At 60.7% G+C, this 26,068-nt stretch overlaps 1 protein-coding gene across 12 annotated transcripts in view; it reads right to left on the bottom strand.

Annotated features, from left to right (window-relative positions):
• Positions 1-26,068, bottom strand: part of PLEKHG3 (pleckstrin homology and RhoGEF domain containing G3) — a 45,554-nt gene that overhangs the window by 16,028 nt on the left and 3,458 nt on the right. For 3 of the 12 annotated variants that reach the window (XM_037899274.2, XM_037899276.2, XM_037899281.2), the window contains exons 1-10: positions 10,901-11,034; positions 6,801-7,165; positions 6,047-6,147; positions 4,627-4,696; positions 3,479-3,525; positions 2,584-2,734; positions 2,051-2,182; positions 1,429-1,611; positions 848-940; positions 181-267 (exon numbers count right to left, since the gene is read on the bottom strand). In XM_037899274.2, the coding sequence (XP_037755202.1) occupies positions 181-267; positions 848-940; positions 1,429-1,611; positions 2,051-2,182; positions 2,584-2,734; positions 3,479-3,525; positions 4,627-4,696; positions 6,047-6,147; positions 6,801-7,165; positions 10,901-10,964 (1,293 nt within the window). In that variant the 5' untranslated portion in view covers positions 10,965-11,034. Of the gene's footprint in view, positions 1-180; positions 268-847; positions 941-1,428; positions 1,612-2,050; positions 2,183-2,583; positions 2,751-3,478; positions 3,526-4,626; positions 4,697-6,046; positions 6,148-6,800; positions 7,166-7,969; positions 8,060-10,900; positions 11,035-26,068 lie in introns of those variants that run through there. The other 9 variants (XM_037899277.2, XM_037899278.2, XM_037899282.2 and 6 more) reach the window with 6 other exon arrangements.

Here is a 26,068-nt window from a genome sequence, read left to right as displayed (position 1 = left end):
GGCTGACCCGAAGCCCAGACCACATGCCCTCGGCCTCAGAAGCCAGCTGCCGTGGCTTGGCTTCAGGCCCTGTCTGCATGGGCCCCAGGCCTAAGTGCTCGACTCAATGGGTGGGGTGGGGGCTCTGACCATGGGGGCTTGGGCCAGGGGCAGCTGGTGGGTGGCACCAGGGCTCTTCACCTTCTGGGGGATGATGGCGTGGTGGTTCTCCAGGATGAGCCTCTTGATGTGGTGGGTCCAGACCCGCTTCTCCTCCACACTCTTGGCCTGAGGCAAAGGACACGTGATGACATGGAGCCAGGCACCACACGTCACCCCTGGAGAACCCAGTCCCCTGCACCACCACTGGCTGGCCCCGCAGGGCGCCCAGCCCGCCTGCCCCCGGCTCCCACCCTGCCCCTCCGTGCCCCACAGGGCGCCCAGCCCGCCTCCCCCCGGCTCCCACCCTGCCCCTCCGTGCCCCACAGGGCGCCCAGCCCGCCTCCCCCCGGCTCCCAGCCGGCCCCTCCGTGCCCCGCAGGGCGCCCAGCCCGCCTGCCCCCGGCTCCCAGCCGGCCCCTCCGTGCCCCGCAGGGCGCCCAGCCCGCCTCCCCCCGGCTCCCAGCCGGCCCCTCCGTGCCCCGCAGGGCGCCCAGCCCGCCTCCCCCCGGCTCCCAGCCGGCCCCTCCGTGCCCCGCAGGGCGCCCAGCCCGCCTCCCCCCGGCTCCCAGCCTGCCCCTCCGTGCCCCACAGGGCGCCCAGCCCGCCTCCCCCCGGCTCCCAGCCGGCCCCTCCGTGCCCCGCAGGGCGCCCAGCCCGCCTCCCCCCGGCTCCCAGCCGGCCCCTCCGTGCCCCGCAGGGCGCCCACCTGGATGCTGTACTGCTGCTTGCTGTGCTTGTAGTGGGTGACGCTGAAGCACAGCGAGTCCCTGGTGCTCTCGATCAGCATCAAGGAGGAGCACTGGGGAGAGAGCGACATCCGCAACCCAGGCATGACTCCCCTCCCAGGGGCTGGGCTTGGGCCACACCCGTACCCCTGGGGCTCCCCCTCTCCTCCCCGTGCCAGCACCACTGCCACCATCCTGCCCCCCCGGGGCTCCCCCTCCCCTCCCTGTGCCAGCCCCCCCACCGCCAGCCCCCTCCCGGGACTCCCCCTCCTCGTGCTGCCAGCAGCTCCCCTTTCCCCTGGGGGTTCCCCACCCCAGGCCGCCCCTGCCCACCCCTCAGGGCTCTCCTCCCCATGCTGCCAGCACCACTAGCTCCCCCCAGAGGCTCCCTTCCCCACACCAGCAGCCCCCTGAGGCTCCCAGCCCCAGGACAGAGGGGTGGTACAGGGAACGGGCAGGAGGCCACGCCATCCAACTCGCTGGACCGGCTGCCGACAGGGTAGGGCACCACGGAGCCACGGGGGTTGGGGGGAACCACGGAGCCACGGTGCGGGGGGGTTACCGGGATGTGGCTCTTGCAGATGAAGTGGTCGCCCCGTCTCTTGGTGATGAGCAGGGTGCGGTCGAAGAGGAAGAAGGTGCGCTCGTTGCGCACTCGGCTCACCCGGAAGGTGCCCTCCAGCACCAGCTCCCCGAAGGTCGTCAGATCCGGCCCCTTCCAGTTCAGCAGCAGGGACTGGATCTCCTGGGGAGGTTGGGGGGGAGGCGGCCTCAGGTGGTGCTTCTGTCAAACCAGCCACACACCCCACAGATCTGCGAGGGGGTGTCTCAGCCCCGCTGCCCCCAATCCTGGCACCACTGCTGGCCTTGGGCCCCTGCCAGCACCCAGCCAGGCCACATCCCAGCTCCAGGGCACCGGGAGGCCATTTCTGTGAGGGCAGGGACACAGGGCCAGGATCACCTGGGTGCACCAAGACGTCCCCACTCCGGACCCAGAGCGAAGGATCCGCTGATGTGGCCAGGTAAGAGGCAGCGCCTGGGAGGGGCTGGCTACCACCTCCCACGGGGACATTTGGGAAGCGCGCGAGGCTCTCAGCCAGTACCAGGGAGCCGTTCCCCGGATCGCGGTGCTAGGCACTGCCTTCACACGGCCGGGGGCGGGACGCACCCGCACCAGCGCTCACCTGCAGCCGCACGGCGTGCTCGTGTCTGCGCTTCATGTCGTTGATGTACCAGGCCACACAGGTCATGGTGTCGATGGCCTCCTCCACCACTTCGTAGCCGGCCTCCTCCAGGTCAAAGTGCTTCGCGATCTCCTGGGGACACCACCCAGCGTGAGGGGTCGCTGCCCCGCTCCCACCAGAGGCCCCGCTCCCTTCACCCTCCCCAGGGTATGGGCAGGGCTGAGCTGGGGGACACAGCCGTGGGGCTGCTCACAGGGCACCTTTAGGCACTGCGGTTGGAGGGGATGCAGCATGGGGTGGAAGGAAGGAAGGAAGGAAGGAAGGGGATTGCAGTGCCCCTGGAGAGGGGACGGGTCTGTGATGCTGCAGTGATGGGGATGGAGGGGGACAGGGGGCGCCCTGCAGCGGGTGAGGGAGGAGGTGCGGAGGCGGTGATCTCTGTGATGCGCACAGTAGAACAGGGGTGCCGTGTGACAGGTGGGGTGCCGCCACAGTGCCCATGCAGTGGGGGGCGGAAGGCACCCCCCGTTTACCTGGAGCAGCAGGTGGTACTTGAGGATCCTCTGGACTGGCTTGAGCAGGTAGGAGCCCAGGGGCAGCATGTGGCCGATCTGCTCCTGGCGCTCGCGGAAGAACTTAGCCTGGTGCTTGTTCCTCATGCACTCGGTCAGAGCCGCCACCGAGCTGCAGGGACCAGACACTGCGGTGAGGGGAGACTCATGTGGGGGAGGGGCCTGGCACAGCACCCAGACACCACGGTGATGGGAGATGCCCACCCACACATGGCAGGGGCCTGGCACAGCACCCAGACACCACGGTGATGGGAGATGCCCACCCACACGTGGCAGGAGCCTGGCACAGCACCCAGACACCACGGTGATGGGAGATGCCCACCCACACGTGGCAGGGGCCTGGCACAGCACCCAGACAACACAGTGATGGGAGATGCCCACCCACACGTGGCAGGGGCCTGGCACAGCACCCAGACACCACGGTGATGGGAGATGCCCCATCCACATGGGACTAGGGCCTGGCACAGCACCTGAACATAACAGTGAGGGATGCAAAGTACATATACATGGCACATATAGGCGCGGGGGCAGAAACCAGCCCCCCTGCTCCTGTGCACAGCTCGCGCAGAGGGGGAGCTGGCACACAGCCCCTTCTTCTCCCAGGCCACAGACTGAGGCACCTGCGATTGGGATGCTGGGAGAGGCTGCTGCAGGAGGGGACGCTGGCCCCTCCCAGCTCTGGCAATGCCCCATCTCAACTTCCAACTCGTCCCCCTCAAAAAACTGGCAAGATCCCATTATCTGCTGCCAGAGCCAGGCCACCCCAGCGTGGGTTGCAACCTCCCGACAGGCAGGGATCCCCCGCCCCGGGCACAGCCCCAGCTAGCAGCTGGGTGCCCACCCCGGGCACACTCACTTGGGGTAGTTGTTGCAGTACTGGGTGTAGATATCGAAATCCTGGCTCTGCAAGGGGCGGGGGGAAAGAGAGAGACCGTGAGTGAGGTCTACAGGGGGAGCCCCCTCCCACAGCACTCTGCCCACACGCTAGCCCCAGGAGCCGCACCTAGGGTTGCCAACCCTCCCGGCGGAATCGGAATTGATGTCCCAGTGGCTTCTGAAATCAATCTGGGAGATTTTAATAGGCCAAAGTCCGGTCGGCGGCGCAGCGGGGCTAAGGCAGGCTCCCTACCTGTCCTGGCTCCACACGGCTCCCAGAAGCCCCTCGGCACAGGGGCTCCACGCGCTGCCCCTGCCCCAAGTGCTGACTCCGCAGCTCCCATTGGTTGGGAAGCACAGCCAATGGGAGCTGCCAGGGCGGTGCCTGCAAGCAAGGGCAGCACACAGAGCCGTCTGGCTGCCCTTGAGCCTAGGAGCCGGTGGGACATGCCGGTCGATTCCCGGGAGCTGCCCGAGGTAAGCGCCAGCTGGAGCCTGCACCCATTCCCACACCCCCACCTCCTGCCCCAGGCCTGAGCCCCCTCCTGCATCCAAACACCCTCCCGGAGCCCGCACCCCTCACCCCCACCCCAACCTCCTGTTCCAGCCTGGTGAAAATCAGCGAGGGTAGGGGACAGTGAGTGATGGGGGAGGGGGATGGAGGGGTGGGGGCAGGGCCTCGGAGAAGGGGTGGGGCAGGGAGAGGGGCAAGGGTGTTTGGGTTTGTGCGATTAGACAGTTGGCGACCCCAGCTGCACCCCTCCCTGTGCCCGGCCACAGCTGCCAGCAAGTGCTTACACTGGGCACTGCCCTCCCACTACTCCACCTGCCCGGGCATCAGCACCCGCAAAAGTGCCTCAGTGCTGCAAGCGTCCCCAGAGTGCCCCAGCCAGTCCTCCTCCCCTTCCCTCGGCTGGCACCGCGAGCTCCCCCATCCCCACCCTGGCCAAGCGGGGGCCATCCCATGAAATCCCTCAGGGCCACATGCTGGACCAGGCGTGTGAGCTGGGAGACGCTCGCATGCTAGGGTGCTGGCCCTGAGTACACCAGTTCGCCTGGCGCAGGGCTATGCCATGGGCCATCTCGCCAGCCGCTCACCACTGAGTGCCACCTCCAGAGCCCCCTTACCCTGTCCACGAAGCACCTGGCCACAGCCACAGGGTCGCTGTTACAGCTGTCCAGGTCCTGCAGCAGCTCGCTGGGCAGAGACAGAGACTGTCAGTCATGCAGGGCCCGCCAAGAGCACGCATGCTCCGGGTGACCCACGGGCCGGGCCTGCCAAGCACACGTGTTCTCCAGGGGACACACGGGCCAGGCATGTGCTGCATGCATACAAGGCATGCCCCCCGCCGCTCCCAGCACACAAACCCCCAAGCAGAGGGCAGGCAGCGGACCATGCAGTGCGCCCGACGTGGTACCCACCTGCAGGGCAGGGCCCCTTCCAGTGCCGGCAGGGTTTGAAAACAAAGCAGGTGTTACGAGAGGAGACGCACGCACGGGCTGCCCCCTCTCCCCGGGGCCCTAGCCTGGCCGGCTCTCAGCCACACCACCGGTGTGACACTCGTGCCACGCGGGCCCCGACCAGAGAGCGCAAAGAGCTCAATGGACAGGACCCCTCCCCACCCCGCCCAAGGGCTCTCGGCTGGGACAGCCTCAGTGTCAAGCCAAGGGAGATGGGGAGGGATACGGACCGGAGCCGCTCCTCTGCCCTCCTAGGGCGGCTCCCTCTGACACTGCTGTCCTAGGGCCGGGGAGCGCGTGGCATCAGCCTCTCACCTCTGGAGACTGGCAACGAGATACCCGGCTCACAAGTCAGAAATCTGTAGGGGGGGATTGAGGGGCACTGGCAGAGCTGGGGGGTCGGGGGGAAGAGCCCGGGGCTGTGGGTTGGGATTGAGGGGCACTGGCAGAGCTGGGGGGTGGGAGGGAGAAGAGCCCAGGGCTGTGAGAACAGGGGCTGCGGGTTGGGATTGAGGGGCACTGGCAGAGCTGTGGGGAGAGGGGAAGAGCCCAGGGCTATGAGAACAGGGGCTGTGGGTTGGGATTGCGGGTCACTGGCAGAGCTGGGGGTGGGGGGTGGGGAAAGAGCCCAGGGCTGTGAGAACAGGGCTCTGGGTTGGGATTGAGGGGCACTGGCAGAAGCCGGGGCAGGGAGCCCGGGAGGCTCCCTAGGTGCCACAGTTCCTTTCTGCCGAGCACTAACCCCGACTTCTCCAATTCTAAGGGGAAGCCCGTCCTGGGGCATTTACTCCTCATCCCCTTTGGAGAGGGGGAGTGGAGGAGGTAGGGTGGGGCTGGAGGAGGTGGGGGTGGTACTGGAGTCGGCAGGGGCGGAGCAGGCGGGGGTCAGGGGAAGTAGGCTGGAGCAGGTCGGAGGTTAGAGGGGCTCAGGCCACAGCAGGCAGGGGCAGGAATGAAGGGGGCTGGGCCGGAGGGCAGGGCCGGGATGGAGGGGCTGGGGTCAGGACGGAGCAGGCGGGGGGCAGGGACGGAGGGGGCCAGGATTACTGGGGTCGGGTCGGAGTGGGCGGTTCTGGGCCTGGCTCACCTGTTGAGTTCGTAGAGATCCTCGATGTTCCCAAAGAGCGCGCTGACCTGCTCCGGCCGCAGCAGCAGCTCCTCGGTGTCGATGATCTTCCCCAGGTAGTCCTGCCAGGCGCCCGCAGTGAGCCACGGCGCGGGCCAGCGAGCAGAGAGGCCCCCCAGCCCTCCCCTCCCGTCAGAGCCATCCAGGGGAGCTTCCCCCAGGCCAAGCGGGCTGCAGTCGGTGGTGGGAGCAGGGCTCGGGTCCCCCCTCCCCGTCCTGTTGCCCCAGGCAGCGCCATTCCCCACGCCAGCCCAGCCCGCCCTGGAGCCTGCCAGGGCAGAGCCAATGGGACAAGCTTCCCTGCGGGCAGCTTTATCCCCATCGACCCTGCCAGCACCCCCCGCCCATTTCCCTCACCCCCAGCCCCGGTGCATGCTGGGAGCCCACCCCACTAGCAGACCCCTCCCGGGAGAAGCCAGACCAGCAATATGGGGATGAAAGATGCCCCCTGAACCCTACCCCACAGGGCGTTTAGGGGCACGGACCCAGCCAGCCTGGCATGGCACTATGCCCCTCCCAGGTGCTGGTACCAGTGGGGCTGACAGCACAGAGGAGCCAGAGACTCCAGGCGCCCCTAGCTCCAGGGCGGATGGGGTCGGGGGAGCCACGCAGCGCCACACAGGGGCAGCAGGGGGTGCTGCTGTGACGCGAGGCACAGAGCGGGCCAGCCTGTGTCTCTTGCCCAGCTGGAGCAGGGGGGCGGGGGCTGGCTCACCATCACAATGCTGCGCAGGTCCTCCACGTAGGTGCGCTCCGACTCCACAAGCTCCAGCACGACGCGCTCCAGGTAGCTCAGATTGCGTCTGGCGCCAGCAGGGGCCCGGGGGCCGAAGGGCGAGAGGGAGCGGGAGCCCTTGCGGCCCAGCCAGCCTCCCGGCGAGGCGTTGTTGTTGCTGTTGTGCAGCTGGTTGACCCGCAGGGCGTCCCCCTCCTGGGCTGGCACATGGCCGGGGGTCTCGTCCTGCCCCTCCATGGGCATCCGGCTCACTGGGCACTCTGGGGGGTGCCCGCCCGCCGCAGCGCAGACGGGCATCCTGTCATCGCTGCCGGGGCAGGGCACTGCTGGCAGCCGGGGGGATTCTGGTGGGGGGGAGAGGCAGCGTAGTTAGAGAGGGCAGGGCCCCACAGCCCTTCCTGCTCCCGACCCCATGCCATCACCACACCTGCAGACTCGGCCTGAGGAGTGGCTGAGGGGAGCTTGGCTGGGGAGTGGCCGGACCCAGGTGGCCGGGACAGGAGCAAGAGCTCAGAGCCATGCTTTGACCCCATGCCCACCTGGTCCCAGCCCCCGACGGCCGGGCGGTGCCAGAGCAGCCCAGGGCCAGGCCACCTCAGGGCACTGCTCGAGGCCCAGCGTCTGACCAATGCTCCCCACAGCTGGGCTGTCAGACACAGCTACCAGGCAGCCCAATACCACAGGCCCTGGGCCGGCTCTAGTGACCACTGGACACGGCCCGTGGGTCACGCTCACGGCCCCCATTGCCAGGCTGCAGCACTGCAGCCAGGACGGGGCACAGAGGGGATGGGGGCAGGGCTCACAGTGCCAGGCTATGCATCGTGTGCATCAGACAGCTCAGTGCTGGCCCGGGGCCACCATGGCAACTGAACCCCGGGGCAGGTAACCACCTCCAGGAGCCCCACAGGCAGGGTCCCGGGCACCCAATCCCTCCAGGCGGCCAGTGGCTAGCGTGGAACGAGGCCCCTGCCCCTCACAGAAGGGGAAGGGCTGGGTCAGCAAGGGCAGGGTTTTGCCCCCACCCCAGAGGCCGGAACTGCCCAGATGCATTTCCACAGGCCCTTTGTTCTACACACGCATGCCAGCTGGCAGACATGGACAGGGCCCCTGCCTCCCCAAAGGCTGGGACCAGGCTACTCCCTCCCTACCACGGCCTGGGTGAGCCCCTGGCTCTGTGTTCCCCTGGCCAGGAGAGGCGCGACCGGCCTCGCCAGCACTCCCAGGGGTCCCTGCTTTCACTGAAAGAGAATCAAATCAGTCTCCAGTTACTCTGGTTGTCAAGAAAACCTCCAAAACGTGCCCCAGGGGTGCCCAACACAGAGAGTCTGAGCCCATCGCTGTGGGGGAGGGGAGCTATCCCAGGTGTGACTGACCCAGCCAGCGACACTGCCTGAGTCTCCTGAGCGTCTGAGCCCATGCTGGGCAGGGGTGGAAGCAGCCCCGGGTGTAAGCGACGGGCCTGAGTCTCTCTGAGCTGTGCCCTGCCCTGTTCAGTTCACTGATGGAGATGGCAGTGACAGAAGCTTGACACTCACTTTGTGAACTCTTTCATTGCACTTGGCAGCGCGGCAGGAGAGGGGCAGGGAGCCTGCTAGGTTAGAAAGCAGCGGTCTATGAGGACACCTGGACCCTGCTACCATCCACTGCCCCCTTCCTGCCTGAGAGACTGGCCAGGCCCTAGAGGAGAGGGGCTGACACCACAGTCCTGGCACCATGGCTCCCAGCTCCTGGCCTGGCCGGTTTATTTCTTACTGTTGTGGGACAAAGGGAGATAGGAGACTACAGAGAATTCTTTCTGGGTATCTGGCTGGTGAATCTTGCCCATATGCTCAGGTTCAGCTGATCGCCATATTTGGGGTCGGGAAGGAATTTTCCTCCAGGGTAGATTGGAAGAGGCCCTGGGGGGTTTTCGCCTTCCTCTGTAGCATGGGGCATGGGTCACTTGCTGGAGGATTCTCTGCACCTTGAAGTCTTTAAACCATGATTTGAGGACTTCAGTAGCCCAGACGTAGGTGAGAGGTTTATCGAAGGAGTGGGTGGGTGAGATTCTGTGGCCTGCATTGTGCAGGAGGTCAGACTAGATGATCATGATGGTCCCTTCTGACCTTGATATCTATCTATGAATCTATCTATCTATCTCACTGCCATGGACAGCCAGTGCTTGAATGCCACATGGTGGGTCCATGGGACTCAATGCTCCCTCAATGGGGAAGGCAGCTCCAGCTGGGAAAGTACCCGCCAAGGGGCTGGCCAAGCAAGGCTCAGCTCCCGGCTTGCGACCACAGGGGGTAGCACTGCCTGGCTTCAGGGCATGGAAAATTGCAACCAAAACGTCCTCTGGCCCAAGTAGTTTAAATACCTCCAAGGAAGGGTCTGCAGGTCAGATCTGCCCTCGGTGACCCCTCTGCAGGCTGAGCAACCCCCGTGCACCTCACCAGCTGCAGAGAGGCATGCACAGAGAACCCAGGGTGGGAATTCTGCCGACAGCGCACTAGCAGGACCGGAATCCACCGTCCCTCTCAGCCGGGCTGGTGGCTCTGCCGGGCTGCCAGAGGAGGCAGATAGGCTCACAGGGGAGTGATCCCCATTTTCCACATGGGGACTGTGGCACAGAGATTCACACTGAGCAGTTCTAGTGACATCTGGGCACAGCTGGGGCTGGACTGTCGGAAATGCAGAGCCCCGCCCTGTCGCGCCTCGCGACTCCCAGCTGGAGCAGTGGGTACCCAACGCCCCTCGAAAGTGGGGTCCCCAGCACCACTCCTCAGGTGCCCAGAAAACTTGGGTCCCCAGATCAGTGTAAAACCTCTGGTCTAAATGACACCACGGTCATGAATGGGGCCAGGGCCAGAGCAGGACGCAGACCTTCCAAGTCCCAGGACTTAACCACATGGCCAGCCGACTTCTGCGCCCAGCCACAGAGTGACAACCATGCCAACATCCCGCCCCTCCTCCTAGGAAGTGCCCGGGGAGCAAGCAGGGGCCCTTTCGCAGAGGGCAGCTGCACCGGTGGGCAGGTCCGTCCTCACTGGGCCAGATTTCTCAGTTTGGGCTGCATAGGCCAGGCCAAGAGATCCCAACAGCGCTGCCGGCCTGAAAACAACAAACCATTTCCCATGTGCACAGCAGCAAAGAATGCCAGCAATTTCTGACACTGCAAAAAGGCCTTTCCCTCCCCGAGACACATGCAGAGTCCCACACAGCCCATGGGCGCCCTCACAGCCCACCGGCGCGCTCACAGATACCGTCTCTCCCACAGCCCCTCACAGGCACACGCCGCGGCAGTCTCTCTCACGCACACAGTCACGCGGGTCGGACACACAGACAGTCACAGGCTCACGCAGAGTCACACGCAGCGACACTGTCTCACCTGCAGAGTCTCACACACAATCACACGCAGCCCCACAGGCGATCTCACAGACAACCGCACACACCGGCGCTCTCACCGACACACAGAGATGGCAACTGCCAGGTGTGCGTGTGTCTGACTCGTCCCCTCGCAGCCAGCTGGACGGAAAGTTACCCAGCTGCCCCAGAAGAAGACAGCGCCGCCGGCAGGCTGAGACACACCAGCCCAAAGGATTAGACGCGGCTGAGAACTGGGGCTCAGCACCGGAAACGCCTCCCGGCCCATCACCAAAGCACCAGGCCTGCAGCACTACCACAGGGGTCCAGCACCAAGTCCTGAAGGTCAGGGAGCCACATGGGGTCGATCTAAAATTGCAGCCTGGCTGAAGGGGACCTGCTGCTCTCAGGCCCAGGGTGCGGGACTCTGCTCAGCCCCTACCCCCCAGCAATTAGCCATTCCCTCCCCCCACCCAGCAGGGCTCTGCATTCTTTGCAGCATGTGTAACCAGGATCACACCCTCCCTTCCCTCCCTCCCTCCCCCCCACCGCTGGGCTGGGCAGGGCAGGCATGTGGCTGCAGGCCTGCAACACGCAGGCTCCCTTTAGCAGCTAGTGACACCCCACCGCTGTGCCTGATATCTCCTCCTCCCCCACACCTCCCCCCCGCCAGGGCCGCGCCTCCAGGACTCAGCCCCAAGTCCAGACGCGGGGCCTCGGCCTCCCCCCCTTACCCCAGAGCTTGGAGATGCGGACAGGGAGCCAGGGCAGGCTGATCTTCTCCTCCCAGATGAACATGCCCGTCTCAGCACGCAGGGATGGGCCAGGGGACTGGCCGGGGGGAGCTCGCGCTGCCTTCCTGGGGCGCGACCCGAGAGCGAGTGGGGCAGGGCACGGAGGCTGCTGTCGTCAGACCTCACCTGGAGCTGCTCTGGGCACCACCCCCTCCACAGGAGCGGCATGTCAGCGCCACGCCCACGGGGAACTCACCCGCTAGGCCACCAGCCATGCACAGCGAGAGCCGGGCCTGAGCCAGAGCCCACCAGCCTTGCCCACCTGCGCTCAGGCCACGAAGGGACCCAGCAAGCATGTCCCTACAGCTCCTCCCCCCCAACAGCCCTGAAATGCAACCAGCTCTGGGGCGGAGAGCAGCCACCAGGGGACCCAGGGGGTGGGGAGCGATTCCAGACCTGGCTGCCTGGGCACAGCACATGGGAAAGGCACCAGGGGACCGGGAGGGCCTGCCTCGGGGAGAGCGGCACCAGACCCCCATTGACCCTCCAGGAGGGGGAAGGGCTACACTGACCTTGCAAGATAGAGGGAAAGGCGTGAGGGGGTGTTGGGGGCCTGTTTCTGACCCATTTCAGGGTCCGAGCAGCTCACAGGGAGCACGTTAACTCCCCTGGGGCGGGGGGGGTCACAGCCCTGCTGCCACACTCTCGGGCCAAGGTTTGCAAGAACCGAGCTCCTGAGCTCATAGAACGGTATTACAGCCAACCTGCAGAACCGGCCGAGCTGGGGCCTGCTCCCCTGTGTTGTACCAGGTGCAGCTCAGACCCTCGGGGCCACCACACGCACCAGCCAGGCTGCTTGCCCAGCCAGGGGGTCCCGGCCTCTGCTCTCCCTCTGCAAAGCAAGGTGGCCTGCAGCCCACACAGCCCCCGAGGACCCAGCGCACAGCACGCCCGGCGCAGGCAGCGGCCTGCTCCCAGTGAGTGCCCGCTGCAGCAGGGGTCCCCGGCACGCGACCCCGCCACCCTCAAAGGGACCCCGGACTCGGAGCTGCTGCACAGAGACGACTCTTCAAGGTGAGCCGTGCCAGGCCAGAGCCCTGGTGACCCTTTGGAGCTGGGGGCAGGCACAGCTAGAACAGGGCCACCCACAGCAGAACACAGCTGGGGGGCTCCCCATGTGCCCCAGATGCCTGGCGCACCGCCAGGGACAGAGGCAGAGGTGACATTTGGCAAAGCTTTCCCAAGGAAAACAGAAGCCCTTCCCAGCACCAAGGGGACCCCCTCTCCAGGAAAGGGGGTGTCACGGCCACAGTTTATTGGCACAAATAGCCACCCTGTGGAACAGCAACATTTGGGAGTCTGCCAGCTCCCATGATTGTATCCCAAGCCTGGCGCTATGTGGTGGCACCTCCGTGGTGCCTTCCTTCAATCCCCAGCTCCCGGAGTCAGGGGAGGCTGCAAGAACCTTGGCTTTCTCTTTGAAACCGTGACCCGAAAGGCTCCACTCAGGAGAAAGAGAACCCCCTCCCCGTTTCTAAAGATCTCCTGATTTTCAAGCCAGGCTCCTGATGTCTGAATGGCCGAGGCTGGGGATACTGGGGGAGGGGAAATCCTCTCAAACGGGCAGTAAAACAACCGGCTACATTTTTCAGCAGCTCTAAGGCAGAGGGGAGAATCTGAGCCTTTGTAAATCAGCAGGCCACCTCTGGCCATCCAGCCTGCCCTGCCGTACAACCAGCCAGCATCCCCCAGCGATCCCTGCGGCCAGCACAGAGCTCCGGGCTGAGCTGGAGCAGAGCTGTAGAGAGGCAATCCAGCCTGGATTTACAGGCGCCAAGTGCCGGCAGCTCTCCTGTGCTTGGGTCCGCTGTTCCGATGATTAATTTCCCTCCCTGTTAAACATGGGCCCCTTATCTCCCCCCTGGATTTGTCACTTCAGCTCCCAGCCCCAGGCTGGTAGAGGGAAGAGCCCCCGGTTAGCAGAAATCACCTCCCCTCCTAGGGACCTGGAGACCATTAACTAGACTCGTCTCTCCATGTGCATGGCGGGGCTCGATATGAACATCGCCAGGGAGCTCCAGATGCCAGCCAGGACAGCAAGGGCCTGCGATAAGCAGAGCCCCTGCAGCCTGGTGGGGGATGGCACGTGTGAGAGATCAGAGCCTGGATGTGGGGCATGGGCCCCGGGGGCACTGGAGCGTGCAGAGCTCTCCAGTGGGGAGGGAGATCCCTGGGGCAAAGGAACCAGTCACACCGGCTGGGGAACGCTCCTCCCGCTCCCTAAGGGCAAGTGGTCACAGAGGGGCCACTGTGGGAACCTGCCCATGGCTTTGGCCCTGGCTCCAGTGGGAGCAGCCCCTAGTCCGGCTGGGCCCTTGGCCAAGGGAGCCAGCTGGCCAGCGGCTGCAGAGAGCATCTGCCTGGCACTAATCAATGCCCAGCAGAGACACCTAAGCCGCTTTGCCAGTCAGGGGACGGGATTTCCCAGCATCAGGGATCCTGACTGGAAACAACCTGTTTAACCCCGTCTGCACCAGAGAGCCTGAAGGAGAAGCAGCTGCCCCACAATGACCCTGGCGCAAAACACAGCAGCAAAGGCCCATGGCACGAGTGCTCGGCATGGTCAGAGGCGGCAGCCTGGCCCAGCAGTTAGGTCACTGCACCAGGACACCTGGGTTCTGTTCCTGACATTCTGCTGGGTGGCCTTGGACAAGTCCCCTCCCCTCTCTGTGCCTCAGTTTCCCCTCCCACCCTTGGCCTAGCCAGACTGGGAACTCTTGGGAGCAGAGGTGGTGTCCACGCAGTGACAGGGCCCTGATCTCAGCTGGGGAGTCAGGGAGCTGCCTAAAAAAGCAGGGAAGTGGGGGTTCAAGGCCGGGGGGAGAGAAAGAGTATCTCTGGATTGGATAACCCACCTCCTGGAGCACAGCAAGCAGCCAGCCACCCTCCGGCATCTAACAGCTGCCCCACACCTCCACAGCTAGTTCACAGCCTCTGTCCTCTGCAAAGGCAGCTGTGGGTCAGGACACAGCTCCGTCCAGCAGGGCCCCCATAGCCAAGGAAAGGAGAAGAGGACCACGCCCCTGCAGGGACCCGCCAACATAGACTCAGTTTCCCCAGGAAGCACTCGGTTGCTGTGGCGATGGGCGCTACAGAAACCCTTGAGGAGAGTAGCATAGAAAGCACACAGCTCTCGTCTCAGAGCCACGCGCTGCACCTCCTGCCCACCCCAGGCCTTTCAACGGCCGTGTCCACTCCAGAAGGGACAGGCTCATCTGCAAACCCACCCCACCCCCAGGCTCCTGGGAAGTTCAGGCCCCTTTCCCAGCTCTGCTTGGGTGAGAGCTCTCCTGGGCTTCAATTTCATGGCCTCACTTTGGTCCAAGAACAGAGCTTCCGTGGGAGCCCTGCCAGCACCCACAGATCCCAGGCAGCCCAGAGGCAGCGAGATGGGTGAGGGACGTATGTGGTAGGGAGGAGCTGGTCACAGGCCAACTGATTCTCTTCCCGGCCCCGGGCACAAACTAGTGCAACATGGGTGCCAGCCAGGGATTGCCAATGTGCACCCACGCCATGCTCTTCCACGCCATGGCATGCCCCACATACAAGGGGCTGGGGGGAGGGGATTCCCCCCACTGGTCAGGAGGGCCAGCTAAAGGTTCGCAGTCAACCTCCGGTCCTTTTGTATAGCATGAAAAGAACAGGAAATCTGCCCCACCAACCATACAGGGATCCTCACCCCAGCACTGAAATGCAGCCACTTCTGGAAAGGGGCACAGCAGCTGTTTCTTTGCCAAGCTTACTGCACCATCACAGGGATTCCTGCGAGGGACCAGCTGTGACACAGTCTGGCCCGCACATCCCGTAGCACGCTGAGGCTCCAAGCATTCCCTGGATGGCAGCAGGGAGCCCCCAGCACACAACCCGAGCCCCCCCCCCAGGCTCCACCCTCCATGCAAATGACAGCCACGAGGGGCGGGGAGCCGCACCCAGCCCCAGGCAGGACAGCCGGGAGCGGATGAGCATCCACCTTAGCTAGGAACGCACAGTGCCGGGGTGGAACGATGGCTGGTACCGCCATGCCCACAGTGAGGGGTTCCTCCGGGCACTCCTGAGCACGCCATGGGCATGCCGCCCTGCCCCAGAACCTTCAGCCTGGGGCTTGGGTGGACTGACCTCCAACAGCCCGTGCCAGCGCATCACCTCTCTGCTCCAAGGCCAGAACTCAGTCAGACTCGCCTCTGGCCGCGAGGCCCCAAATCAGAGCCGTGGCACGGACGCGGGAGGAGAGCCGAACCGTGGCGCGGGCCAGAGGGATTACAGAATTGGAGGGTATGGGAAGGAAACCAGGAAACATCAATCCATGTCCCCGGAAGTGCAGCACAGCCCCGAAATGGCACATCCCAGGGATCCCGGGTGTATCTGCGAACCTCAGCGCCGCCCTAATATTGCTTCTCATTCACGTGGCCAAGCAAAGGAGCCGCTGGGGGAAGGAAGCAGCCTCTGAGAAGATCTGTCTTGGGGCTTGTCGTCCCTGCAGAGTTCACAAGAGCACTGCCCGTAGCTCGAGTCCCATCCACACACTAACCCCCTTCCCTCCAGTGCCTGGTGCAGTTACCCCATGCCAGCTGGCCCCTCCCAGGGACGAGGGAACACTCGAGCACACAGCGCATCCGCTGCTAACATGACCACAGTACAACCCAGGCTAGTGCTCCAAAGCTATCCCACAATTCCTCCCCACGTGCCCAGAAAGGACAATTCACTGGGAAAGAATGCATACAGCGGCTCAGCTTTCTGCAGCACAGAGAACCACAGATACAACCCCAGGGGGCCTAGCGCCCCACACGAGTGTCAGTGTGGACCCAGCAAGCCCCCTGTTACTGCGCAGTGAGGCTGCTCTCACTCCAGCTAGGCGGCCTCCCGCTACCTCTGCGGCGAAGACGTACCCTCGGAGATGCAGCCCACAACATGAAAACGCCCCCAGACGCACAGCTGTATCAGCCCAGAGTGCTTTGCAAATAGAGCCACCTGGCAGACAAGCCGCACGTGGGGAGCACTGTCTCTGTCACTGATATGTGACCACTTCTGGGGTGGAACGTGGCAGCTGCTTAACACAGAGCAACACTACAGTAAAGGAGCAGAGGATGCTCCAATGGGAATGGCTTGGAAAATTATTTAGCGCCGCCAGCCATAGCAAGTAGGTGCTGCTTATAAAGAGCAAAGACAAACTGTGTGAACCCACCACCATGGGCTCAGAACTCAGGCTGGTGGAACCTAATCATTTGGGACACTGAAGCCTACGCCCTGTGCTTGCGAGAAGTGATGTGGGATCTTTAATGACCTTATTTACATCTCACCTGCAGCATAGCACCTCCAGACATCACAGCATGTGCCCACCTCAGTCCAGAGCTGGGTGAAGAGCTAAATAGACAAAGGTTGGAAGGGGGAAACTGAGGCACGGGGAGACCAATGGACTTGCCCAAGGTCACTGGCAGAGCCAGGTTCTGGCTTCCCACCCATCCATTCCACCCCACTGCCTCCCATCATGCTAAGCCACTGGTCCAGCAGGAAGAATGGCCCCTATGGACAATGCCAGCAGAACAGTGGGAGGTCACCCATCCAAGCAGCATGCCCAGTCCGCCCGGGGCCCCAGCCCAGGGGCTGCAGCTGCCCGGTGCCATTTGGCAGGGAAGCGGTTAACACAGCCAGCATGCGAGTGGCTAGGAGGAGGCTTTGAAGCTAAAGAGCAACACTCGCCTCCTGGAGAAGAGGCTGATAAAAGTGTTATTCAGAAGTACGTTCTGCTGGCGTCTCACATTCTCTGCATTGCTCACTGATTGGCACGGCAGGGAGTGCAGGCCAGGGATTTCAGGGGGGCCCGATTCTCAGACTGCTGAGCACCAACCCCTCAAAAAAAATCAGGTCCTTTTAAAGGGTCTTTGGACACCCCAAAGCGGAGACAGCTGGGAACAGGGGAATTGTCAGACTGGGCCGTGGTCCATTCAGCCCAGCATCCCGGCAACAGCAGGGAGGAGGCGTAGGATCCGTGCAGTGGCTACTGCGGAATAACCTGCTCCCCACACAGTACTCAGTCTGGTCTCACAGCCGGCGATCAGCTAAAGCCCCGAAGCGGGAGGTCCAATATCCCTTCCCCGATCAGTTAGCCAAATCCCTGTTGAACTCTGGACTACCCCCATCCGCTGCTGGCCATCAGGCTATTCTAGTCTCTCCTTTGGGCGTCACAGACAGAGGTTTCTCCTCTCGAGCAGCAGCTGAAGCCAGTGGCCCTCAAGCACCCAGATTCCTCTCCCCATGCCAGCCCATCACCACGTGGAGCACGATCTATCTGCCAGAGTCTCCGCCTGTCGGAGGACGCCCATGGGTGCCAGCTGGCGTTTGGTGGTCCAGCAAGATCTTGCTGCTGGCATTGGAGGAGGGGGGAGGAGAGACTGCTGCAGGCCACAGCCATGAGGGTCCCTCTCTATTAGGAGCTAGGCATGCTGGCAGCAGCCCAGGGTTGTACCACTCTTCCCAGCCAAGGCAGGGGCAGAAGGGACCTTCGCCTCTGGACCTGGGCTACATGGTCTGGTTGCCCTGCCCCAGCAGGGGCAGCAGGGCTGGGGGAGTTGGCACGCGCAAGGCACAGGACGTCACACTGCTCTGAGCGGGGAGGGGGCATGGGGTACTGCGGCGCCACCAGCGCTCTCACCATCGCTCCCCCCAGCAGGGCAGGGCCTGGCAAAGCGCCTCAGCCGGAGGCTTCCCGAGAGGCTCTAGCGAGGGCACGCTGCCCATCGGCAGGGCTGGAGCGAGAGACCATAAACACAGGGCAGGAGCCGACTCAGGAAAGGGGCCCTTTGGCCCAATCTTTGTGGACGCTGCTGCTGCCACTCACCCTTCGCCGACCAACCATGTGAGCCTCCACGCTTGTGCCAGCAGCCTCCGGCTAATTCCACTTCCCCCGGGGTAGAGCCCAAACCAGCCCTACCCCGGCTCCACTCCCAGCTTGACTCTGCCCCTGAACAGGGCTGAACCCCCGGCCCTGGTGGGAGTCCCAGGATATGCTCCTCGGAGAGGTAGCACGTCGGAACCCAGCTTCAGACCCTGATCCCTCCTGCACTTAATAGACACTGTCGATCTCTCCAAACAAAGCCACAGTCTTTGCCATGCACCTGTCCCCCTCAGCCTTAAATCAGAGCCCTGCGTCTAACGCTGCCTGCTGAGTCTCAGGAAACAGCCCCAGGGTTTGCAGAGTGGAAGTGGCAGAGGGAAGGGGACAGGCAAACCGGAGCTGGGACTGGAATTCAAAGCATCTCTCTGCAGCTCAGTGGCTAGAGCCCTGGACTGGACCTCAGGAGACTTGGGGTCTATTCCTGACTTTGCCACCAGCCTGCTGGGTAACCTTGGGCAAGTCCCTGCCCCCCTCAGTTTCCAACATCTGTAAAATGGGGATAAAGATACTGACCTGCTCTGTGAAGTGCTTTGAGATCAATGGCTGAAAGGCACGATGGATTACCATTACTGACACCTGACCCGGCACAGTGGGGCTGGGGCCGTTCCCATTGGAGGGGATTTGTGCTTTAGCAGTCTTTCCGGCTCGCCTCTAAATGCCACCCACCAAGTGCTAGGTCCACCCCAGCCCTGCTGTCCTTCCAAGATGCACTAATCTGCTCAGCACAATGGCCTGGGATTATGGTCCTGCCGGGGGGAACGTCGCCACTCGCTGGAGGAGCCGTGCCTCCCCGGCTATGTACAACCCCACTGGCGCTCTCCCTGCTGCCCATCCCTGAGCGTCCCTCCCTGTCAGCGGGGCAGTGAGAGCCTTTATCCTCTTACTGTAACCCCCGCCGACGCTCCCGCAGGAAGCACGTGGCAGATTTTCTCCCTGCAACCTCCTCAACCACCAGATTAGACCTAACTTTAAACCCAGGAGGCGCCACTTCGAAATGCAGCCCGGCCTGGAAAGAGCTGCTGTCACGGAGTGTGGGGGAGTCCGGGGCCTGCACCCCTCTTCCTGGGATTCACTGCGACTCTCAGCCAGCCAGTAAACGGAAGGTTTATTGGACAATAGGAACACAGTCTAAAACAGAGCTTGGGGGTAGAACCAGGACCCCTCAGTCAAATCCTTCTGCGGGGGCAGGGAGCTTAGACCCCAGCCCTGGGGTTCCCTGCGTTCCTTCACCCAGCACCAAACTGAAACCAAAACCGCCCCAGCAGGCTCTCTCCTGTAGCCTTTGTCCAGTTTCCCGGGCAGAGGAGTTACCTCCGCCTCCCGGCTCAGGTGACAGGCTCTCAGGTCTCCCATCCCCAGTGAAACTCCCCTGCCACATTCCCAGGTCAACACTCGCCCCTCCCTGCTGCTTCACAGCCCCCGAAACAGTCGCTCAGACTGGCCTCCCCTTCCAACCCAGAGAGCCAGGGGATACACCCCCTAGAGCCTCCCCTGCTCCGTTCCAAGACAGCTCTCCCCAGCCCAGGCCTCAAACAGAACCAAGGACAGATGCTGGGCAATACAGCCACAGATCTCTGCTTCCTCCCACCACACCCAGGGGAATGCCCCTTAGTCAGGGGCATGCGTAATTCCATGGGCAAGTTCACGATAGAAAGGTAAGGAAGGCATCATCTGATTAATTTTAAAAAAAAAAACCCTACAGAACCATAATTTCAATGGTGTCACCCTCTGTCGCATGGCGGGGTGTGTGTGTGTGTGTGTCTGTGTGTGTGTGTGCTGTGTGTGACTCACTGCCCCTTTCTGCAGCTCCAGGTCGTCTGGTTGGTGGAAATTTTGATGACACAATGTCATTGGAAATGAGTTGCGTTTGGGATAATTCGAAATCCCTTTCTCCCCCGAGCCCAATGGTACCAAACCTGACAAGCCTAGAACAATGAGGCAGCTCTGTATTCCAGAAAAGTTTTAAAAATCAAGGTGTTTTTAAATTATACTTTAGCACTGGCCCGTCAAACCTGCAGCCCTTGCGAAGGTAAATGGTGGCCCTCGACCGACAGTCCTGCGTGATCAGTTAATGCATAGAACAGGAGACCCGGTTAATTTTTTTAACGTTACAAAGAACTACAAGTAGACGGGGGGCTTCAAGTTGAATGGCTTCTTTTTTGCCAACGATGGCAAAGCAGCGATATTGATTATCCAGTTTGGTTTATTATGCCAAAGAGTTGTAATGAGGCACTGGTTAAGAGGTCAGCATCCAGACAGAAATTACTGGACTCCATCCACAAATGGTATGCCCACAGTTCCAGACTGTGAATTAATTACAATCCCAAGGTAATGTATTACAAAATCCTTGGTTTTACTTTTGTCTTGATCACCTTTAGTTACCAACGGGGAGACGAAGAACACTGACTAGTTGCTGAACTCATGGAGAATACCACCATGGAGGGACCTGGTTAAACACAATGCTCCGTGGCACCTTACTTATAAGAAGCGCATGTTTCCTGTGCAGCTGAAATGCATGAACAAATAGATCTGCAGAACTGAATCAAAACGTGGTGACACACTAGACATGGGCCTTTACAGGCCTGTCCAACAGCTAATAATGCCCCCGATGATCTTCATTGACAGTGGATTCTATGTCCTGGCAAATCGCACATATCAGTCACAGTGACACGTGCAATCGGCTCCTTTGTTGAGCTCTCGGGGATTTGGTACAGTGACAGTACTGTGAACCAAATTCTTGCAGGGACAAAGTTGTGACGTGCTATAGAAGCATGCACCCAAACACTCGCTGCCCTTCAAAAATGCTACCTAGATGTCTTCTCTGGAAAGCAATCTGATGTGTTTGAAGTCACTCCCCAGAGGGGACAGGACTTGCAAGACCAGTTCCCCACATCCAGCTCTCAATGACCTGTCGCACACAGTGGAAAGCTGCAATAGCATAGAACGGATCAAGCAATCAGTGACAAAGCCAACTTTCAGGATGGCGTGGAGACACATGAAGACGGTTGAGTCTTAGTTGCGCTTCATTCAACCTGTCAGGACTGCTCATTGCAATTTGCACCTCAAAGCACTGGAAGACTTTGCAAAACACATTTTTGCTTTAGGTGTAACCAACTATTCTGCGATGAGATTGCGTAGTTCCTTGCTGAGACAAGAGGTATAGAAAAGGCTGACTATGACATAGCGGAGGAATTCCAGCAAGGGAAATTGGGCTGTCAAAAGGTCAGCAGATCCCCTCTGGGCACTTGGTTCAGACGAAGCCCTAGAATATGAAAACAGAGCAATGGAAGTCACTAGGGGGTTGGCGGGCATAACACAGCAGCCAAATGATCTTTCCCGGTTTTTCCTGACAACCCTAGAACTCCATCGAATTTGGAACAAAACAGTAAGAACTGCTGGGATAGCTTCCCCACAAGATTATTAGATGCCACAAAGGGACAATTTTAAAGCTACAGGAGGAACTTACATGCACTGGCAACCCATTCGAGTCTGATGGACTGAAGCACATTAATATCACAACAAAAGCAGTCTTCAGCAAAGAGATAGCTACAGACGCCAGAGCAGATACTTTGGGTTTTGAAGCTTTCAAAACCCAAAGAATTATCCAAGGCTGTGTCAATCTACAGGCTCTGTGACGAAGTGGGACTGTTCTTAATGTTTCCTCCGAATATTGTGGGGGTGCCTCAGTTTCCCCTATGCAGTTCTTAAGTATCTAGGGGGTGGGAGAAGGGTGTATGATCATTGCAGAGCCCTAGAGGGCAGGTGTGTGCAGGGGTCTGGACACAGAGAATGGCCGACACCCTGTTTCCTGGCAACTGATGGCCTGGGCCCTTCCGCCCTGCAAAGTGAGAGCTAAAGGGTTGGAGAACAAAGGAGTCAGGTGACCTCCTGGCCGGGGAAAGGAACAAAGCCCAGAGGAGGAGGGGCTGGAGGGTGTCTTTCAGTTTGGGGCTGGCTGGGACATGGAGTGAAGGGCAGACGTGGTTGTCTGGCTCACTGCCCCCCAAAATGGACCCAGCTGAGGGGTCCTGTTCTCTGCACCTGCAAGCTCTGTTTTAGACCATGTTCCTGTCATCTAATAAACCTCTGTTTTACTGGCTGGCTGAGAGTCAAGTCTGACTGCGAAGTTGGGGTGCAGGAACCTCTGGCTTCCCCAGGAGCCCCGCCTGAGCGGACTCGCTGGGGGAAGCACACGGAGGGGCAGAGGATGCTGAATGCTCCGAGGTCAGACCCAGGAAGGTGGAAGCCGTGTGAGCTGTGTGTCCTACAGACAGGCTGCTCACCGGAAGGCGACCGCCCCAGAGTCCTGACTGGCTTCATGGGGAGCAGTTCCAGAGCATCGCCATTGGACTCCGTGACAGGCTCCAACCAAGAAGCCTAAAGGTGTGTTTGAATACAAAGAAAACAGTCAGAGTGAAGGTGGCAGGAACTATGAAAGAGCTAACCGCAGAGAGGTTGCTATTTGTTCGTCTCCTGGTCATGTCCGGATCTCAGCATGATGCTGATCTACATGAGACTTTGGAAAGTACAAGTTCTCCACGGTACCAGGATCAATGTTTGAATGCGACAGAACAATGCACACATGCCAGGCAAAAAGCAAACTAATACACATCTTGTACCTTGTGGCAGTGGAGGACTTCCAGGGTAGCAATCGCAGATGGCATGGCGAAGGTACACTTCATTAGGAGGCTACCAGGAAAATACTGGATCTATGACAAAGTCCACCTCATGTTCGACACATATGCAGAGGAATCCATTAGAAATATTACCAGACAGAAGAGACTCCATGGCAGCGCACCTGTCCAATACAAAAATCACTGACTCCACAAACATCTCCAGCGTCACAATGTAGAAGCTACTGTGTGGTACCAGCACGAAGGAGGAGTTAACTGCACACCTTGCAGGGAAAATGCTTCAGCATCCAAAGAACTGCTGGAAGAATTTTGCCATTGCATGGTGCAATAAAGTTGCTGCCTTGCACTACTCGGAGGAGTTTTTCCGTAGGTCTCATGAGGCAGCTGACACTCAAATACCTTGCCTGCCATCCCTGCCACGGAGCAAGGCCCTACTAAACTCCCGATTTTTGCACAGGACACAGATGTTCCAGTGCTCTCAGAGAGACATTACTCAAAATATCTGCAAGATGCTGGTTTTGTGCCTGTTGCTGGGGAACAGAATCGCTGGATATCTCTCAGAGATGCGCTCTTATCAATCGGACCATTAATACCGCCCACTGCCAGGTTTCCACGCCCTTTCAGGATGTGACACTACTGGAAGGCTGCCTGGAAAGAGCAAATTATCTTCCTGGAAGGCATTTGATTCAGCCTCCGAAGACTCTCTCCTTGCTCTGGAGGTGTTCAGAATGGCTGAGAAACACCGATGAGACCATAAGTGCACGGGAGCGGTTTGTATGCCAAGATTATCATTTGAAGACCAACGTTACGGAGCTTGCAGATGGATGTTTATCAAGAAGCAGAGAAAAATCACCACCAACAATGTATTTGTTTATCAAGAGGGCAAATGATCAAGCAGTGGAATGACTCCAGGATGGCCAAGCACATTCAAAACTACCCTCCCCTATCCGGCATGGATGGATTGATCACACCACTTATGTGTGCTGCCAAATCAATCCTTCAGCCAACCAAATACTCGGATGCAAAGACCAGATGCACACTGCCCGGCAGATGTTTGGCCAGCAGCCTGCCCTGTATGGAGCCGTGCGAGTGCGTCACGGACAAGGATCAGCGTAACAAAGTGTCTACTAGCAGCGTGCTGGAAGGAGACGACACTGATGAGGACTTCGGGGAATAAACGTTTGCAGTCCTACGTGTCTATACTTAGTCCTGCTTTGAGTGCAGGAGACTGGACTAGATGACCTCTTGAGATCCCTTCCAGTCCTACGAGTTTATGTCAAGGCCAACTCCCCTAGAATGACCAAAGATCAATGTCTTTTTTATGTACCATCAAGACACCCCTGAGTTCAAGTATAACTAAAAACAACATCGATCATTAACCATTCTCTCGACTGTAGATCTACATCATTGTCCTAGGTTTGTCAGGTTTGGTACCACATGTCCATGGGAGAAAGGGCTTTCGAACGATCCCCAGCTCGACTCCTTTCCGACAACACTGGGTCATCAACATTTCCACCAACCAGAGAACCTGGAGCTGGGAGCCGGGGGAGAAGCAAGCCCCGCCCCATGTCACAGATGGTGATACCATTGAAACCACGGTTCTGTAGATTTTTAAGAATCAGTTGACCCCTCCCTCACCTTTCTAGCACTAACTCGCCCATGGAATGAGATTTCACTATGTTATGCTCCCAGACTGCTGGGAGGGAAGAGGAATTGGGCAGTACCCCTTTAAATACTTTGGGAGCCCACTAGCAGCGCTCACTGGGCTCTGTGCTGTAGAATCCAGCAGTGCGCAGATGCAGCCAGGGTTCAGTGAACACAGCTGAACGCCCACGTGTCTCCTTGAGGCTGTCACCATGGGGCAGAGGGCAGAAGCCACCCCACCAGCCCGGGGGGTCTATCAAGCAGGGAGACTGGGGTAGCGGACTGGCGTGCAGGATGCCTGAGTTCAATTCCCAGCTCTGCTACCAACGAGGGGCAAGTTCCTTCACCTGCCTGGTGCCTCGGCTCTGCAAGCTGAGGCTAGCCCCTCCCGCACCACAGAGGGCCAAGCCACTGTGAGGTGGTCGGATGCTGCAGGGCCAGGGGAACCCCAAGGTAGCAAGGAGACTCCGCCAGCTCTCCACTGCAAGACCCACAGTCACCCTGGGAACAGCCCTGAGGGCCCATCGCTGCTGGGTCCCTCTGCAGGGGCAGGAGAGCCCTGCTGGAATTGGGCAGCCTGAGCCCATCCTAGGGCTGGAGTCAGGGGGGAGGGATGTGCCGCCCAGCTCCCTGTGGCCCCTCTGGAGCCCAGCCGTCCCAGACAGCACCCTGCCGCTCACGTTGGCGTTCCGATCACAGCCGGGCCCGGTGCAGGGCTCACATTAACCCCGGGATGTGGGTTCCCCCCCAGCTCCTGCCCTGGCAGCCCAGACCCTCAGAACATGGGGTAGCCTCAGAGACCAGGCTGAGATACAGGAGGCGGAGCACAGCTGCCAGCTCTCGCCCTGGCGCTGGGCACGTGGCTGGAGCGGGAAGCCGAGAACCAGCAACAGGGAAGCAAAGCCATGGTGCCAGGCCTGGCACAGCAAGGCTGCAAGAGCCAGCAGTGCAAGAGGGAAGCCAGCCCTGGGTCTGCAGCCCTCCGCCTGGCAGCACCAAAGGCACAACCCTCAGCCCTGCCTCTCCCACTTCCCCCCACTTCCCGTGCTCGCCATGGGAAAACGTTACCGGAGAAACCTGGCACCGGCTGAAGGACTTAAAGGGACGTGCTCTGATATTATACAGCCACGCACCAAAACTCCCTGCCCTTTGAGCTCAGCCCAGTTAAAGGCAGCACTTGCCCCTCTCACAATACCGGGCTCCAAGCCCCAGCATGCAGCACCCTGGCGTCAGCTCAGCAACACTAGTCCCTTCACAGCACCTGGCCCCTGCCTTCTGCCGCCTTGGGGCTAATGGGGAGCCACAGCCAAGCTGGGCACAGGGGCCTCAGGGAGTCAAGCACCCAGATCCAGCTCCTTTTCATCACCCATTGAGCCGGGCACCCGACTCCCCATGGCCCTGCGAAATTTCAGCCAATAATCTTACAGTCATAATTAGTAGTAGTTACATGTGTGAATGCTTAGAAACCTCAGCTGAGATCAGGGCCCTGTTGTGCCAGGCACTGCAGTGAGAAATTCTCTGACCCCAGCTGAGATCAGGACCCCGCTGTGCCAGGTGCTACCCAGGCACGCAGGAAGAGACAGGCCCTGCCCCAGCTGAGATCAGGACCCCGTTGTGCCGGGTGCTGCACAGACACACGGTGACAGTCCCTGCCCTGAACAGCTAGACAGACAGAGGGTGGGAGGAGAAATGGCTGGCCAAGGTCACCCCACAGGCCAGCAGAAGGGCCAGGAACAGAACGCAGCTCAGAGCCCTGCAGGCTCCAATACATTCCTCCAATAAATAAACCCTACCAGGCGCTGGCCAGGGAGGGGCTGCTGCTGGCGGCACCAGAACCCCTGAACGACCCAGACACAAGCACCCTGAACACAGGGATGTCCTGGACTTGGTAAGAATCCCATCAACACTACAGCTCTGAGCCAGCCTAGCCCGCGCGTG

This window comes from Chelonia mydas, chromosome 6, assembly GCF_015237465.2.
Source record: "Chelonia mydas isolate rCheMyd1 chromosome 6, rCheMyd1.pri.v2, whole genome shotgun sequence".
Taxonomy (NCBI): Eukaryota; Metazoa; Chordata; order Testudines; family Cheloniidae; genus Chelonia; species Chelonia mydas.
Note: the sequence above shows the minus strand (reverse complement) of the source record. Positions and strands in the feature narration are given on the sequence as shown.